The 17,202-nt window shown below is 47.1% G+C and overlaps 1 protein-coding gene across 5 annotated transcripts in view; it reads right to left on the bottom strand.

Moving 5' to 3' along the window:
* Nucleotides 1–17,202, bottom strand: part of LOC102934350 (lysosomal alpha-glucosidase) — a 29,267-nt gene that overhangs the window by 8,306 nt on the left and 3,759 nt on the right. For 2 of the 5 annotated variants that reach the window (XM_027827716.3, XM_043524350.1), the window contains exons 2-11: nucleotides 8,886–9,426; nucleotides 8,424–8,569; nucleotides 6,955–7,120; nucleotides 5,485–5,581; nucleotides 4,042–4,161; nucleotides 3,625–3,743; nucleotides 3,405–3,536; nucleotides 2,019–2,129; nucleotides 810–923; nucleotides 204–288 (exon numbers count right to left, since the gene is read on the bottom strand). In XM_027827716.3, the coding sequence (XP_027683517.2) occupies nucleotides 204–288; nucleotides 810–923; nucleotides 2,019–2,129; nucleotides 3,405–3,536; nucleotides 3,625–3,743; nucleotides 4,042–4,161; nucleotides 5,485–5,581; nucleotides 6,955–7,120; nucleotides 8,424–8,569; nucleotides 8,886–9,416 (1,621 nt within the window). In that variant the 5' untranslated portion in view covers nucleotides 9,417–9,426. Of the gene's footprint in view, nucleotides 1–203; nucleotides 289–809; nucleotides 924–2,018; nucleotides 2,130–3,404; nucleotides 3,537–3,624; nucleotides 3,744–4,041; nucleotides 4,162–5,484; nucleotides 5,582–6,954; nucleotides 7,121–8,423; nucleotides 8,570–8,885; nucleotides 9,427–10,992; nucleotides 11,130–16,716; nucleotides 17,078–17,202 lie in introns of those variants that run through there. The other 3 variants (XM_037910021.2, XM_037910019.2, XM_037910018.2) reach the window with 3 other exon arrangements.

The following is a 17,202-nucleotide window of genomic DNA, read 5'->3' as shown; positions in this document are numbered from 1 at the left end:
TGCTGGGAATGCCGTGCTACAGGCATGTCAGAGAACAGACAGCACACACATATATATACACTTACACACCTGCACACATATACAGAGGCTAAAACCTATGGGTCACATGAAGCCATGGTGTAGGTAGGCCCAGCTCCCAGTGACACCAACGGAAGTTACACCTGCTTGCACCAGCACAGCCTGTCTTTTATTTCCCTTCTTACCGGGCATGTAGGGAGGGTTATCGAGTTTCCCTGGGGAACAGCCATCCACCGACCCGTCCTTGAAGTTGGATGGTTCATTCATGTCCTAGACAGAGAAAGTCAAGTTGAAATTTCATTCATAGGGTTTTGGTGATTATCAACTGGGAGCTGACCTCTTCTCAGAGACCAGACGCTGCTCACCTACACCCCTACGGGACCAGCCATGTGGCCAAAGCAACAAGGACCCAATGGGACCTCTCCACGGCTGTCCTTGCTTCTTGAGCCATTCAGAGCTGGAGTCCTAATCCACCCCTGGACTTGGGAAGCCAACTGCATCGTTGGTCCCGACCTGTTAAAACTCCAGCATGTTCAGTACCTGGAACAATGTGCAGCCTGGCGCCCTTTTATCCAGCGCAGTGAAAGCGTACACTGGACACGCACTACATGTGCCTCCCAGTGTATACGTGCCTTCAGGGACACAGAGCTTGTCAAGGACAAGGAAACTGGAAAAACAGGAGCTCAGAGAGGTACAAATGCTTCAGGGATAAGTGGTGGGAGCATGGGGAAGTAGCTTGGAGAGCCCCTACCTTTGTAGCTCAGACCCAACAGAGGTAAGGAGGAACTTACGATCCAAAGCCCATCAAAGGGGACACGAGCATGGAAACGGTTCAGATTCTCCAGCCACCACTGGTAAGTGTCCGGGTTGGAGAAGTCAGGGAAAGCAGTGAAGCCAGGCCACACCTATGGAAAGGCCAGCAAATAACACTTTCTGTGAACCTCTCATCGGCCAGCTGCACCAAGGAACATAGCGCGTTCAGGGAATCACAGCCTATTGTACACCTGCAAAGATGGCAGTCCAGCCACCCTCCACCTGTTAATGCACCACTGACCTTCCTATCTGCCACTGGTGGCTGGAGCTTGAGACTTAGCCTGGTCCACTTTTGAAATTCCACCTTCTCCCATGTGGAGAAGGTGTAATTTAAAATGCAGATGGTGAACGGGCAGCTTTGCTGCTGAAAAGCCCATTTGATTTTTCAAGTTCAGCTTGAATATTCTAAGGTGCCAGTAGTAACAATGGGACCAATGGTTTTTTAAATATGGGGCTTGATTCTTCCCTGCCTTGCACCCTGTGTAATTGTTTACACATGTGCAGAGCAAGCACAAACCAGGTGTAAAGTACCACCATACTCTGAGTGAGTGAAGAGTCTGGATTTCACAGCACTTTACACCCCCAGGGAATCAGGCCCATAATTTTTAGCTTAACAATCATCTGTTTTTCTCCAGTGCTTTTCAAACTTTCTTAAAGTACTTGAGAGAGAAAGAGAGGTACGCAGTAGGAGCCCACAATTTATAAGCCTGAGATGAGCTGGATGAGAAGTCACAATGGACTGTAGGTAATAAATGGAGCAACTCCACAGATTTGCTCACCAGGGGCAATATTTCATCATTCCAGAAATAGGGAGAAATGTAGAGAATCAGACTGACAGTTTAGGGCCACACAACAGATTCTGACTTCACTTGTGTTCATGTGACTCCGCTGATTTCCAAGAGGTCACTCTGGAGTCACATGGGGGTGAGATCATAATCCGGCTCAGTATTTTCCCCACACGGCCTATTCAGCTCTCTTTACATGATGTCAATGGGAACTACACTTAAGAGAACAAGGAGAGCATCAGGCCCAGAGCAGACAGGACGGAAAGGTCACTGGACCATTATTTTTATTATTTTCCCCTTAACAACACTAGGGGTGAAATCTTGGTCTCACTGAAGCCAATGGCAAAACTCCCATAGACTTCTGTGGGGTCAGGATTTCACCCGAGTTGCTCCCCCTCTTACCTGTCCAATCAGCGTTTGCCCCTGAGTAGTATTTATGAATATGCCACGTCTCAAGCCTTCATCGTAAGGCCAATAAGAGCCAGGAGGATTAGTGCTGCTGATCCCAGGATCCTGGAAACATATGGACAGAAGGTTACACTCTCTCTGCAGTGTCCCTGAAGCCTCACCAATACACCCCGGTGTAACTCAGAGAACAAATGACTCATCCTGAGAGCCCTGGCCCACCATATTAAGGTTGACTAAAGCTCACATGTTACTGCCAGATTGACCAAGAGGAACAGAAACTTGCTGCAGCATTTCCACTTGTGAGAAAGAATGTTGTATAAAGTGTCACTTCTCCAAGGATCAAGGGTTGGGTTATAGATAGATTTTTTTGTTGTTGGCGGGGCAGGGAGGGAGGAAACGAGGGGGAAGGCCCCAAAAGTCCAAGGACAGGAAGCATCATCTCACAGCAATGCTGAGTATATGGCCAATGGAACAGCAATTAGTGGAATCACTCTGTTAGACCAGGGGTTCTCAACCTTTTCCATTCCAGGACCCCCAGTTCCATCAAGCTGGGGTTTAGCTGGAACCTGCCTCCCATTTACCAGTATAAGAGGGGCAGGGAGGTGATGACCGGGTCACAACCCCAAGGTTGAGAACCCATGAATCAGACTGATTGACAGATAACTGCATCAGTTTCTCCTTGTGTGACTGAGACATTGGGAGGTTTACACACAGAGCAGACAGGAAGGCAGCGGGATAACACTGGACCTGTCGCTAGAGCTCCCCTGCAGAAAAGGGGGAAATTCCAAAGGCCGTGCTCATGGATTCCAGCGGGGGTCCTAGCCACTCCTCCCAAGCAGAGGCCTGTGTGAGGCCAAGAGAGGGATAAGGGTGTGTGTGTGTTAAAAAGAAGGTCACAAAAGTACCTGATGCTCTTGCTCAAAGCCAAGCATCATACTTGCTCAGAGGGTAAGGCATATGCTAAAAAACAAAGGGCTAGATCCTCAGCTGGTGTAAATCAGCATAGCTCTGTTGGCATCAGCACCAGCTAAGGCTCTGTGCCAAAATGTTTATCATTGAAATAGACAGAAGCAACTCTTATTGTGGGGAGCCTGACACCTCATGGAGCAGCGAGTAGCTCCTGGTCTTGTTTGTATTTGCAAGGTGAACACAGAATGCATCCGATGAAGTGAGCTGTAGCTCACAAAAGCTTATGCTCAAATAAATTTGTTAGTTTCTAAGGTGCCACAAGTACTCCTTTTCTTTTTGTGGATACAGACTAACACGGCTGCTATTCTGAAACATCTCACATGCAGACTCTGGCTGCATCTGCCTGAAGTTTTAGAAACGAAAACAACCCCAGTGTATAATTGAGGAAGAAGGTCAGAGAAGTCAGTATACCAGGATGATGACGTAGTACTGGCCATGCTTGTGAAGGTCTTCCACCAACTGCTGGAGGGTGTCAAACTTCATGGGGTCAAAGGTGAAGTCCCGGTACCCTTCCATGTAATCAATATCATTCCACTGAGCATCCTGCAAAGAAGAGATGCAGAATTGCATGGCGTTGAAATGCTTCTGCGGAGCTGCCTAGCCTCCCCTGGACAGCAGATATTTATTTTACCTGTGGTATCTGATAATTCCTCATGGCTTTCACAATCTGCCAGGTTTCATTGCTTGTCCCATAGCCCCAGCGGCACAGATGGAACCCCAGCCCCCAGAATGGTGGCATGGCAGGGAAACCTGGAACAACACAATTGGAATGGAGACAATGACGAACTTGGCAACCCTGATGGAGGCGGTAATGAGTAGGGCAATTCTGAATGAGAGGGAGGCTCTGGTGGAGATGAGGAAGAGGCAACACCCCTGGTGGCGGAGAACATCACGATGAATCTGGTGAGACAGGTGCTAATGTGTAAATGCGACAGCAATGGCAGTGGATGGAGATGATGGGCATGTCTAAGCATACAAAGGAATGGTTATTCAACGGGCTGTCTTGGGGGTGAGATGCACAGGGAATGGCTGGGGTATTGATATTTACCTATCACCTGCTGGTACTGCTGGATGACCATGTTGGGATCAGGACCCAAGAAGATGTAAAAATCCAGAACTCCCCCAATGGTTCTCCAGGTCAAGGCAGGAGCTGGCTGCAGAGCCACCTCTTTGGAAAGTGACAGAATACAGACAATGAAACAGTGGTCCAATGGCTAAAGCATGAAATGGGGTCAGAAGTCCTGACTCGAATCATGACTCTTCCACAGACAAATGTGACCATAGGCAAAAATATACGTCTATAGCCCTGTGTCTCAATTCCCCATCTGTAAAGTGGGAGTAATAGCACCTCCGTATTGTACCGGGGGCTCTGAAGGCTTAAAGGCTGCAGCGTGACTTGGTAACACTGTATTTCAGGAGCAACAGACGTGCAAAGGATTATTACAAAATCTGTTTTCTAGACCTGAAAGGTGTGGCGCTCTCACCATTTCCATTCCAGAACTAAGCCCAACAGTGCTTTCTGTCTCAATAGCGTAGAACCCATTCCAGAGCTCACACCACTGAATGATAAATTAAGAGCTGAATGTGAGAGTGACTGTCTGTCGGACTGAGGGCTTTGCTGGAAAGGGTGCACTGTATGTGTAAACTCTCACACCTCCGATACAGCTGGTGTGTTTTCACAGCACTTCCCTGCCCAGTTATTCTTGGGAGTTCTGTTGCAATAAAACATACACAGGTGGAACGAACATGGCACTGGTGTGAGGAGCAATAACATCAGGGTCCCAGGTGGCATGAACAGGGCACTGGTGTAAAGAACCTCACAGTGTCTGTGCCCTTGCTGACATTGGCCTGGTGTGACCATCAGGAAGCTCACCCTGCTGGAGTCCTGGCTGGTACCAATATGCCATCGGTGAGCGGATGCTCACAGTTCTGGAGTCCCAGCTGGCATGGACAGGCTGCTGCTTTATAGCAGCTCTCTGTGGAAGCCACAGCTGGCATCAGCAGGGTACCACTGTGAGATAAGCAGCCAGCAGATTTATATCCCTGCCTGCACCAGAAGTCGCACTCTCCACATAGTTAAAGGGCAGATATATTAGAGGAGAACACAGCTGGACCAGGGGCATGCGAGAAGCTGGCTTTTCAGACTACAGTTCAGCAGCTGCCTGTGTGGTTAAACCGCTCGACAGTTGCTAAAGAGCCTAAGTTTAGCCAGGAAACAGATGTCTGGCTCAATAAAGGGGCCATGAAACCACCTCTTTCTCTTTTACTGCTCCTCTTTGCCCCAAGTTCCTGAACTGCCACCTCAGGTCAGCCCTCCCAACCTGGCCAGCTCCAGCTCCCAAAGCCAGCAGGCCCCTTTTCTAATGATAGGAATAGCACCAATATCTATGAGATGCCACCGTCAGGGCATGCAGGCTGGTAAAGCAGGGGGCTTCCCTCATCAGGCCCTGAATGCCTGCTCCACCCCAATGTAGCATAAGAAAACACGTACCCATTGCATTGCTATTCAGGAGGAAAACACCATGAGCAGCTCCCCCTTCCTCCATCAGCAGGTAAAATGGGTGAGCTCCATAGAGGTTGTATGACTCCTGCAAAACAGAAGTTGTCTGATAAGAAACTTGTTTTCAATATGTCAGGGTCACCCAAAGGAAGGCAGAATGGATAACAAGGGAGGTGTCTTAGGAAGGAGAGTTATGAGCCATGGGGAGCAGTTGACAGATGCCTTTTGGACCCTCTTGGCTCAGCATGATTTAGACCTTGGCTAGGCATGTCAGTTCTGGTCACCAATATGTAGGACAGTTGTGATCAGCCTGGAGAGAAAGGGACAATGGGCAGCCAGGATCATTGCAGAGTTTGCATCTGAAGGCCAAAGGGGCTTGGGGTATTTCAGCAGAGAAAAGCAAAAAAACCAAAACAAAACGGAAGCTACTGTAACAGAAGGGATCAGTGATGGAGTGGGACAGGATGAGCTACAAAGGGCCTTCTAGAAGGCATCATAAAGCAAGGGAATTATACATAAGTAGGGCTGCCAGGCACAACGACCATACTTCTCTCAAAGCGGCAAAGATACAAATGGCTGCCATGTGAGCCCATGGCAACAGATTAAATAAATTTATGTATGAGAAACAGTCATCTTTAAACAGAGCTACAGGGGAGTGAAGGATACAAACGTAAAACGGGGCGAGAGAAAACCAAAGGGAAAAGATGTTTCCTTCCTATGTGACCCAAGTTTGCTGTGTCTCAGCTCCATTCCTAATGGCCTGTGTCCCACACCAAAAGGAACTCTGCTCAGCTGGGGAGTCTCTATTAACACAGACCCCAGACTAAGCTGGTGAGGTGATTCAAGAGTCCTCTGCTGCTGAGTGGAGAGGTCGCCTTTGAACCTGGTTGCCTTTGATCCAGGATGACCTTCCCGTAACCCTTCAAATTAACCACAGAGAGGAACGGGGGAAGCTTCCGAGGGCTTCCTCTGGATCTTAAAAGACTTAGCAGACACCATAACATTCTTAGCCTGCCCACATCTCAGGGTCTAAAACACTCATCAGAGCTCTGTCTTCCTCAGAGACTCACCCAGCTTTCCTGAAGGAATTGCCAGTAGCCAGACTTCACCCATCAAACTACCGAGGGAACTGGGAAGCAGTAAAACCTCTGTGCACCAGAGTGGCACAGAGCCATCCCCAGAAGAGGGGCGTTATCTGCTCTAGAGGGGAGAGGACGGGCTGCCAAACCAGGAAAGGAGGGGACTCGCTACACCAGAGCACAGAGGGGTCATGTGTCTGCTCAGAAGTAACCTGATGCCGGGTTCTGAGCTGGGCTATGGAAGGAAGCAAACACAGTTCTTGTATGTAAGGCAGCTGTGCAGGTTGGGCCTGTTCCACTGAGGGGAACCTTTGACGGGCAACAGCGGAGTTGAAATAGCAAGACTCTTGTCCTGCACGTATCACCGAGGGGACCATAGTACCATGGGAGGGACGTCGCGGGCCCACAGCGTCAGGGTGGTCCAGTTCAGGCTGTGCAGGAAGCTGCTCCGATGCTCCCCAAGGCCGTAGAGGAATTTTGAAGGGAGGACGGTCGAAATCTGGAGAAACTGGTCAGCGAAGATCAAGGGAGCCACGGTTGTGTTTAACCTGGACGCGTGGCGGGAGGGGAGTGAGAGAAGATACAAAAAGTGGGTAAGAAGCAGGGTGAGGGACAGAGCAGGAGCAAGAGAGGACAAATATCATTAAAACAATGTCAGCCTGCTGCTCTGCTGCTGCTAATAGCAATCACGGCACCTTCCCTCCAGGATCTCAAACTACTGCACAAACTAGGTATCATCCACCCCTGGCGCACAGACTCCTAGATTCTGTTACAAATCCCATGGCTCAGCAATTTGAGTGAACTCTCATATCCCAGCCAAATGCAGAGCCAGGACACAACCTGGCCCAAAGGTCAGCATGACTCAGTCTGATCCAGAGATTAGGTTTCAAGTCAAGGTGCCAGCGAAAGTCTCCTCGGAGATTATATTTAACTCTCTAAGCTACAGAAACAAAACAGGAGTGAGGTTTCCTGATTGTCTAACCACCAGCAAACTACTCCGAAGAGGACCAGTTTAGCAAATACACAAAGTTTTAAGCAACAGTAAAATAAGGAAAGGGTGGTGCATTTGAGGTGGAGAGCAAAGCAAAGAGCTCTTCTCTAACATGCCCCGTCCTGCTAGAACTGGCCACATGCTCAAGGCTGTGGGCAGGTCACAGAATGGATCTGTACATACTTACACCAGGACGGCATTTGGCCCTTCCCCTGGCAAATCCAGTGTGTGTGCGTGTGCGAGAAAAGAGCCAGATTTACAGCCCTTACACTGATTTCTTCCCCAGAGTATCTGGCCCCAGTCCAAACTTGCACCCCACAGGCCATCTGGTGTGCGGCATAAAAACAATCCCACTTAGCACTTACACAATTCTTTACATTTGGAAGGCACCGGACAATCACTAAGTCATTAATACATTACGCAAACAAGCACTTTGTAAATGCAGAAGGACAGACTCTTCTCCTCTCCGTGCCAAGCCCATCATGACCACATTCACCAAGTTCCCAGAGTCAACCCTGCATTCTTTCTACCCAGGCCCAGGAAGTGATGTGCTCCTCTCTAGGTTCTTATGCAGTGCCCATCCCCATGGTGTCTGAAACCTCGGTTCTTGAGGAAGGAGGAAGAGGGCGACCAGCTATCTCCCCCAGCCTAGAGGGCATGCTGACACAGCAAAGCTCATGTTCTTCCCACCCAAACCCAGGTGAATAAATCAAGCAGGTGGTGGACTTGGGCTTAGGAGAGGAGAGAGACAGTTCCTTCCTCCCTCCTAGCCTCAGCTCTGTGGTGCCCCCACAGGTGGAGCTAACGGGTGGGGTCAGCTGCTGAAGATGGAGAGAGAGAAGAGGAGGGGGAACTCTTACAGCACAGTGCCAGAGGCTCTGCGCCTCAGCAGCAGGCCAAAAGGCTCCTTGGAGAACTCCAGGCTGTATATGGGATTCTCTGCTCTCTTCATTGCCTGAGGAACCTCCAGGGGGACTTCGAATCGAGGGCTTGTGGAATCCGTGATCTACAAAAGGGGGAAAACATGCCTTAAAAGCAGCAAAGCAGGAGGCAAAGGAGTGTTTAATTGGCTCAGAGGGGCAACCTGACAGCAAGCTAAACTCAGCAAGAAGACAGCAACAGCTAGTGCCAGGGGGTACGGCTGCCATGTCTGGCTTGACCCTAGACTAAGACATGAGATGGGTTCTATTGCTGGTCAGGGGCTGGTGTCAGCCTGCAGAGACCAGGGGATTTAGTTAGCCAGACTGAGAGGCCCTACCTGGGACCCTTCTAGGCATGGAGGCCTTGAAGGGAAGGGACACACACCAGAGAAGGCAGCTCACCTTGATGTGTAACCGAGTGTCTGTTTCAAACTCCACACTCAGCTTCAGCCTCTCAATGTCTCTGGGATAATAGGCCTTCACCTTCCTCCTCAGCAAACCCACCATTCCCAGCTCAGTCTGGTTCAGGCTCTCCAGGGTGTAGCTGGGGAAGTCAGGGGGGTAAAAGCACCAGGGCACTCCGCTCCTGCTCCCCAAAGGCTGGTCACGTTCAATAAAGCAGCACCCCCTGCTCTCACAGAGCTCTTTCGTCACCACCACATTCCTCTCAGGGTAGCAGTCAAAGCGGAGAGGCTCAGGAACAACGCTGCATTTCTCCAGGGGCGTCTGTCCACAGTGGCCCCCAGATGCCTGTCTGAGCACCCACATGGTGACTCCACTCAGCAGGCCAGCTACCATCATCAGCAGGCCAACACCCAACCACCAAGTGGACAACTTCCGAAGGTAGCGCGGCTTCCCATCAATGCTCTCTTCTTCAGCATAGGATTCTGTAGGCTGGGGGACGTCTGTTGCCAGCTTTTGGTAGGACTTCATCTTCCATGTGCTAAAATGAGGGAGGGAATAAAGCACCAAATGAAGGAACTGGCAGAGAAAATCCTACCCTACTGATGAGGAGATTCTTCCACAGGAGAATAATCATCATGAAGAATAAGTGATATCAGACCATACCATAGCCCCGAGGTTGAATTTCCCTGCCTTGTCTTGCTGCCTGCTCACTGTTTTTCACAATAACTTTAGAGCAACATACAATCCCTGCAGCTCTGGTCATTGGTCCCTTTGCCGTAATACTTGCATTGTGCGGAACATACAGAATAACTCTTGACTCTGGAGACGGGTTTGAAGGTGGAAAACAGGACCCTGCCCTACTCAATCTGCTGCTCAGTGCTCTGCCTAATGTAGGGCCAGGCCCTGCACAGGTTCACAGGGTTGGGAGAATCTACCAAGAGCCCTCCCGTACACATTGTACAAGGAACAGCTGCTGTTTAAGTCTGCATTCTCACTGAGCACCTAGAGAAACAAAGAGCGCTGCGAGCAGAGGTAGCTAGCCTCCTGCACAAGCTGACAGACCAAAGCCAGGGACATGGTGGGACACACACACACAAGCCTTTCTAAGGATGTTGCAGTTGCTACTCCAGTGAGTGCTCTCCAGAGGTATTCCGGCTATTTCTGAGTTTAGGGAGCGATAATGTTTCCAGGGTCTGTTATATGGGCTGAGCCCTTCTCCACCCACCCTACCACAGCTGTGGCTTTCTGAGATCCTTGTGAGGTGCTGAGCACGCTCAGCTCTCATTGAAAACAATTGGCATTGAAGATCTCCAGCTCCCTGGAGTACTGGACCTTTACATTGTAAAATCTTTGCGGCAGGAACGTGCCTGAGCTTCCATCCCATTATAAATGACTAAAGAACTATTTTGGAAATCTCACATACAAACATCTTCTCTGGGGCCTCCTTGCAAACAAAGGGCCTTGCTGAGCTGCCACTGCAGGAAAGGGAGAGATCTCCCAACACCTTAAACTACAGCCATTATTTCTCTAAAACATAGATTTGCACATATACTAATTCAAACGCTTTTCACACCAAATCTGCATTCTGCAGGCAAAACAAAAGCACAGAGAAATTACTTTTCTTGATGTACAATTAAATATTTTATTTAATATATACACTGCAGTAGCACCAAGATGCCTCAGTCATGTCGGGCCCCGTTGTGCTAGATGCTGTACAGCCGTATAATAAAAGACAGTCCCTGCCCCATACAGCCAAGCAGCTTTATTTAATGCATATTCCCCAAGACACTCAGGACCACCTCGTCTATTGACTCCATTAATACAGCCATATGCCGATGCAAAACTCTGCAGCTGTGTGTGCAGATATTTGCATGAACAAACTGATTGCGAAAATGCAGTAACCTGATCCATGCACCAAATGCCCCTGGGCGCAGGGGTTCACAGGTGCAAACGGACTTGGCCTGCCACCTCAGTGGAGGCTGGTGGAACACAGGACCCCAAATTGTTATTTGAACGGATCGCTATGAACAGTTGGTATTAAAAATCCCCCCTGCCAATGCACTGGGCCACCATTTCTCTCTCTGGAAATCCCTGCTGAACATACTTAGCTATTTTGCTCTCCCCTGCCTCTGATCCGGTGAGAGCTAAGAAGCTTACATACACCTGTCTCCTCTTGACATTGTGGTTTCAGGAAGACAGTGAGGTCTCCCAGCTTGCAGCACTTGGTGTCTGCTGTACCATAAACCTCCTAAAAGAAGCCCCACACATGGGCTCTACCACTTCAGTCTATTAGCAGCGCAAGAGTCCTAACTTCCTGTACGTTTCTTGGGTACCTAAGAAAGTTAGATTATTTCTACCTGAATGCCTTTTGTTTATATTCAAAGTTCTAATAAAGCCATATTCCTATCAATTATGTCATACCAAAGTTTATTAGGAGCTTTTCCCTTGTCTGAGTTCAGTGGGAGTTTCTAGAAAGGATTTCAAAGCTCATTACAAAAATGGATAGGCATTATTATCCACATTTCACAGATGCACAGAGAAGTTGTGGCTTGCCCAAGGCCACATAGTGAGTGACAATACCAGGAATAGAATCCAGGTTTCCTGACTCCTAGTCCAACATCTTATCCAGAGGACCCTGCTGCCTCTCCTATATAAATAAGATAGACAGATATAGACTGACAGGATATACCCCTGTGTCCACACCCCACACACTACCGGTAATCATCTTTGTGAGGTTTCATTTAAAAACTCATAATTTGCAGGTCATTATCGTCTTGAAAATTGGGTGTGGCAACATTGTATGTGAAGTTATGAGATGCCACTGTATGTTGTTATTAACACATGTTCCAAACTGAGGTTGCAAAAAGAGCTGACTCAAACAAAGGAATGTGTGTATTGCTTAATTTGCGTTTAACCAGTAAACAGAGTCATCAAACAGGTGAGGAAAAAGCAACAGGGAACATCCTTCTCTATAGACTCTATCTCCTGAATCTCAGCTGGAAATGGCTTTCAAGAGGGGGACTGACACTACAAAAAGGAGGGATAAACACTCCAAGACACCCCCCATCCCTGCTTATTGCATTCATGACACCAGAAGCAACGAAGGAAGCATTTGTTGGATTGGAAAAGGGGTTCTGAGCTAAGGAGTTTGCTCAGTAAAACTGTTGAAAGCATGCGATGAGAAAACTTTGCTTTGAATTTAACATAGTTTGTTAAGTTAAACACTAGTAGAATTTTTATCTTTATTTTGTAACCATTTCTGGCGTTTATGCCTCATTACTTGTACTCACTTAAAATCTCTCTTTGTAGTTAATAAACGTGTTTTATTGTTTTATCTAATCCAGTGTGTTTAAATGGAATGTCTGGGAAACTCCATTTAGGGTGGAATATTATGTGTATATTATTTCTAGTAAAGCAATAACGGACTATAACCAAGGCTGGTAAGAGCCAACGTGTGGCTGGCTGAAGCTCACACCCAGACATAGCTGGGACTGACTTGCATACTGGAGGTTGTTTGTGAGAAATCCAGGCTGGAGGCTACAGCAGCAAAGCATTGTAAAGGGTCCCAAGTTAGAGGGCAGGGATGACACAGCTTCTCATTAGTCTGGATTGTACCTTGATATGTCACATAGACATATATAGCTACATTATGTATTAGCTACAGATGGGCTTGAGTCACAAATGGGCCAGATCCAAACTTCCCTGAAGTGTGGCTGCATTCAAATCGAGATTTCTGCCTGGGACCCTTTTCCAATACACATGTACATATGCTCGCTTGCTGAAATCAAGTACATAATTTTACATTCTCCACCAAGGCTCTTCTTCTCTGCTACATTCACTGTAGAATACAGATTGAAGAGCTTCTTTCTGTTCATTAACAAAAGCCATCAGAGTCTAGAGATTACCATGAAAATGCAGAAGCCCTTCAGATTAATTGTGGATTTCCCTGTGCAATATGAATATCAGAACAAACAAGCCATAAAGTAGGGGCTGCTGTGAATTGGTCACTTCACCTGGGCGTGGAATTTCAGGTTTAAAGCCATCTGTAGACTGGCCCCAACAAGGAGAATCCTCCGCTGGACAGCTGAGCAGGTGGAAGGCTGCTTTGTGCCACTGCACTAATGCAAAGTAGCCTTAGCAGAGCTGAAGATCTGGTCCTACGTCTTGAACTGTGCTACTTATTACTGTGTTCAGAGATGAATCTCAAACCATGCTGGACAACCATTTTCTGACATGGCTGTAGCTAGCCAAACCCATGCTACAAGCTACTTTTCTCTACATAGAGGCTAATTCTCCACTGCCACGTATCTTATGTAGCCATTTACACCTGTGTAAAGTGAGCAGAAAATGCTTCTCTTCTGATAAATGGCTGCACAGGAGTAAATGGCTACACAAGGTGCAAGACAATGGAGAGTCAGGCTCATAGGGACAAAGCCTGCCCTATGAGTGCCAAAGTGCCTAACAGTCAGTAGATTCAACCCCTTGAGGATACCACACAAGTAAGAGGATTCTCAGGTGATGGAGAACTACCACAGTGGCTCCTACGGCATCCTGCCTCCTAGCTGCTGACTTGAAGGGTGTGAATGGGGAAACCAGGGTATGCCTAGGGCATCCATGTGGGCCAACATTCCCTATCTGCCAGAATGCCCCCACAGGCCTCTGGAAGTCAACCTAATTTAGATCAGCCATGCTGTGGCTGGGAATGACCCAATGCTCAATGGCCCCATAATGGGGGAGCACAAAGATGACTAAAAAATTGCCTTTGAACCCTCAGCTTGAGCTGTACGTGTGCTCTTTAGGCACACTCCAGGCCTTAGACCATGGTCCGTAGCATGGTAGTTAGTCTATTGCAGTTTTTGAACACGCTTTGTAAACTTGTAAGGTTTGACGGCAAGCAGCACTGATCCTGTCTTAGGCAGTAGCTTTATTTTAGCAGTACTAGAGCTTTAGCCAGCCTAGCTAAGTCAGTTCAAAAAGGATGTGATTCTTAAAGTCCTGGGATACCCAGGAGAGGAAAAGAGGAGAAGCTGAGAATCAGCTCCCTGATTTTCTGCCTCAGCAAAGCTTAGAGCAGCCTAGGGATGCTGTAACTTGTACTACCTGACTACAGGTCCACAGGGACCACATATCAGCAGGGAGACAGTCAATGCACTGTGATAGCCATTTCCCCACCCTGCTCTCAATATGTCTCCTAAAATAGGGCTGTGAGGAAGGGAGGTGTAGGAGCTGGGTACGCTGGCTCTGCACCTGCTGGAGACTCCCCTTATTCCAGAGGAATCCCCAACAGAAAACTTGCAGGTGGTTTCTGCTCCTTTGCACCGCTTGGGTAGTGCAAAGGGAGTGGCACAAGGCAATGAGTCTGGCTTAAAATATTAATTGCAGCCTCTTGATCTTTTTTTTTTAATAATATGTTTGGCCCGCAGGTTGAAAAGGATTAATATCACTGGCTTAGACAGACAGTTTCAAACATACGAGACCAAGTGCAGAGACAGATTGAAAGTTTGGTTTTAAAACACTCGGCCTTTCATATGTTCTAGTTCAGGGGTTCTCATTCTTTTTTGTTCTAAGCCCGCCCCGACATACAATAAAAACTCCATGGCCCACCTGTGCCAGCCACAACGATTGCTTTTCTGCATACAAAAGCCAGGGCCAGTGTTAAGGGATAGCAAGCAAGACAGCTGCCTGGAGCCCCATGCCACAGGGCCCCCCACAAAGCTACATTGCTCAAGCTTCAGCTTCAGTCCTGAGTGGCGGGGATGAGGGCCCCAGGCTTCAGTCCCAGGTGGTGGGGCTTCTACTTTCTGCTCTGGGCCACAGTGAGTCTAATTCTGGCCCTGCATGGTGGACCCCCTGAAACCTGCTCGCAGCCCCCTAGGGGCCCCGGAACCCCTGGTTGAGAACCACTGTTCTAGCTAACAGTCCATGATATTTCATCATCATGGTCTAAAACTAAGTAGATGTATTGATATTGAGGTCTCAAAGGTTGAGCACATTGTTGATATTAGATTCAGTTAGGGCAGTGTTGCCAAATCTCAGGATTTTATTGAGCTGCAGCCTTAAAGCTCTCGCTCCTTAAGTCATTGACTACATGAGACTCTCGCTTCTTTAAAATGAAAGCTGTTTCTAGCCCTCATGGTTATGGAGAAAAACTTAACATGAATCCTAACAGCTCAAAAAGCAGAAGACAAATCAAAAGAACCCAACATTTATTATATATTAAAAATCTCATGATTTTTGAGACTTGATTTATAATTTTTTGAACACTAGGGATTGGCAATATTGATGACATGGTTATAGGATAACTGGATGAACCCTGCTGGCCATCACTGTCATTTCAGAGTCTCTTGACTCCAGCAAATAAAGAAAACAATCTATTGTAAAATTTCACCCCTTTCTATTATTGCTGTCCCAGATTGTATCTTGTCTCTCTCTGCTGCAGTAGCTGCTCACAAGAGGAGGGGACTTAAAGTTTTCTAAGCACTCTATAGAGATCTCCTTTTCTCTTAATAGACTCCAGTCTGATATATAGTTAAGCTTGGCAGAATTCAATTTTTTTTAAATATAATTTCAACTGATAATATCAATATTTATTTTTAAGCATTTTAAAATCTTTTTATTGGCTTAATTTTCACAGTAGCACAAAATTGTGGGTTTCATGCTTTTTATTTCAAGTTTTATCAATTTAAATTTTCCCAGTTGTGGGAAATTCGGGCGGGGCCAGACAATTATCTAATGACAGTAAGCACTGAAATTCAAAAAGTTAAAGCTTTATAACTATTAAAACACAAATTGTCAACATCACATGTCAAATTATATAAAGTAAATATCCTTAAATCAAATGCTAAGTTCTCAAGCAACATTTTTCTTCCTTTGCCTATCTGTACATTTCAACTACTTGTGGAAACTTTTTTGTCGGTGTGTTTGTACCATGATATCGATGTTTACTAACACTAGCTGATAAAAAATATAATCCTTCCAAGCCTAAATATAGTGTTATATGGTAACTGGACACTTGCATTCTCCTCTTGTGGACTTTAGTATTGCATAAAAGTCACACTTGAAACTCAAGGAGGAAGTACTTTGAAATCCATGTGACTGAGAAAAAAATTGAAACTGAAAGCCATTTTCTACTCCATTGCCAAAAATATAAGGAGCAAGGATACATCACAAGATCTCAGAAATAATATGAGAAACTTCTATTAAAAAGCAAGGAAGAAAAATTGCTTAATTCTAGAAGATGTGAAAGAGATTGTTATTATTTGACTAGGTGCTTGGTGCTGTACAATACACAACAATAAAGACAGTCTGTTCCCTCTGGACCTTACAGTCTAAAAAACATACACAGATGACAAATGGCACTGGAGAGCCCAGATGCAAATAAATTTAAACGGAACCCTCTTCTCTATATTGAAGGTAAACTCACTTATTAGTTTCAGAGTAGCAGCCGTGTTAGTCTGTATTCGCAAAAAGAAAAGGAGTACTTGTGGCACCTTAGAGACTAACAAATTTATTTGAGCATAAGCTTTCGTGAGCTACAGCTCACTTCATTGGATGCATTCAGTGGATGCATCCGATGAAGCGAGCTGTAGCTCACGAAAGCTTATGCTCAAATAAATGTGTTCGTCTCTAAGGTGCCAAAAGTCCTCCTTTTCTTTTCACTTATTAGTATTGCGGAAGAAGAGATGGTGAAAACAGCTTCACAACACATGACAATCAGCCCCTACTTTAGAAATGAACAGTGCTCCTAAATATTCTACAGAAGCCCAACACGGCTGTGCAGCTGTATCCTAGATTCTTGAAACTGTAGCCTCCCTTTGGCACCACTTACCTACCTTGTCGTGCCCGTACAGCTATCTTGAACTCAGCCCCTCTGGGCTGCCAAAGGGGATGATGAGCAGCACTCTAAACATTGCATCTGAAATGTCCCACGCTCCCTGAGGTCTGAAAGAAGTTAGGCAGAGCAGGCACCCTGCAGTTTACTGCGTGGGGGGCTTTTCACGCAAGACCTTGTATGCCCGAGTTCTGCCAGGACGTTAGCGGGTCTAGGGCATTTTTTTTTTTTTGCACAGGACAGAGTTTGAAGCAAATTGCTTGTCTCTGGCCACCCTGTGAAGCTGCTACCCCCCGCCCCAGAGGTGGCTGCAGCTCCGCAGGGCGGGGTGTGTAGGGTTAGGGATGTTCCTCATGTGGGTGAGCAATACAAGACCGATGATGGGCTGTCTCACACCACACTCATATGCCCCACCCACACTACCACGGGAAGGATGCCCCGCCCCACTCTCCTGTCTCCACTGCCCCTCCCACTCCCACCCAC

Source organism: Chelonia mydas, chromosome 10, assembly GCF_015237465.2.
Source record: "Chelonia mydas isolate rCheMyd1 chromosome 10, rCheMyd1.pri.v2, whole genome shotgun sequence".
Lineage (NCBI taxonomy): Eukaryota > Metazoa > Chordata > Testudines > Cheloniidae > Chelonia > Chelonia mydas.
Note: the sequence above shows the minus strand (reverse complement) of the source record. Positions and strands in the feature narration are given on the sequence as shown.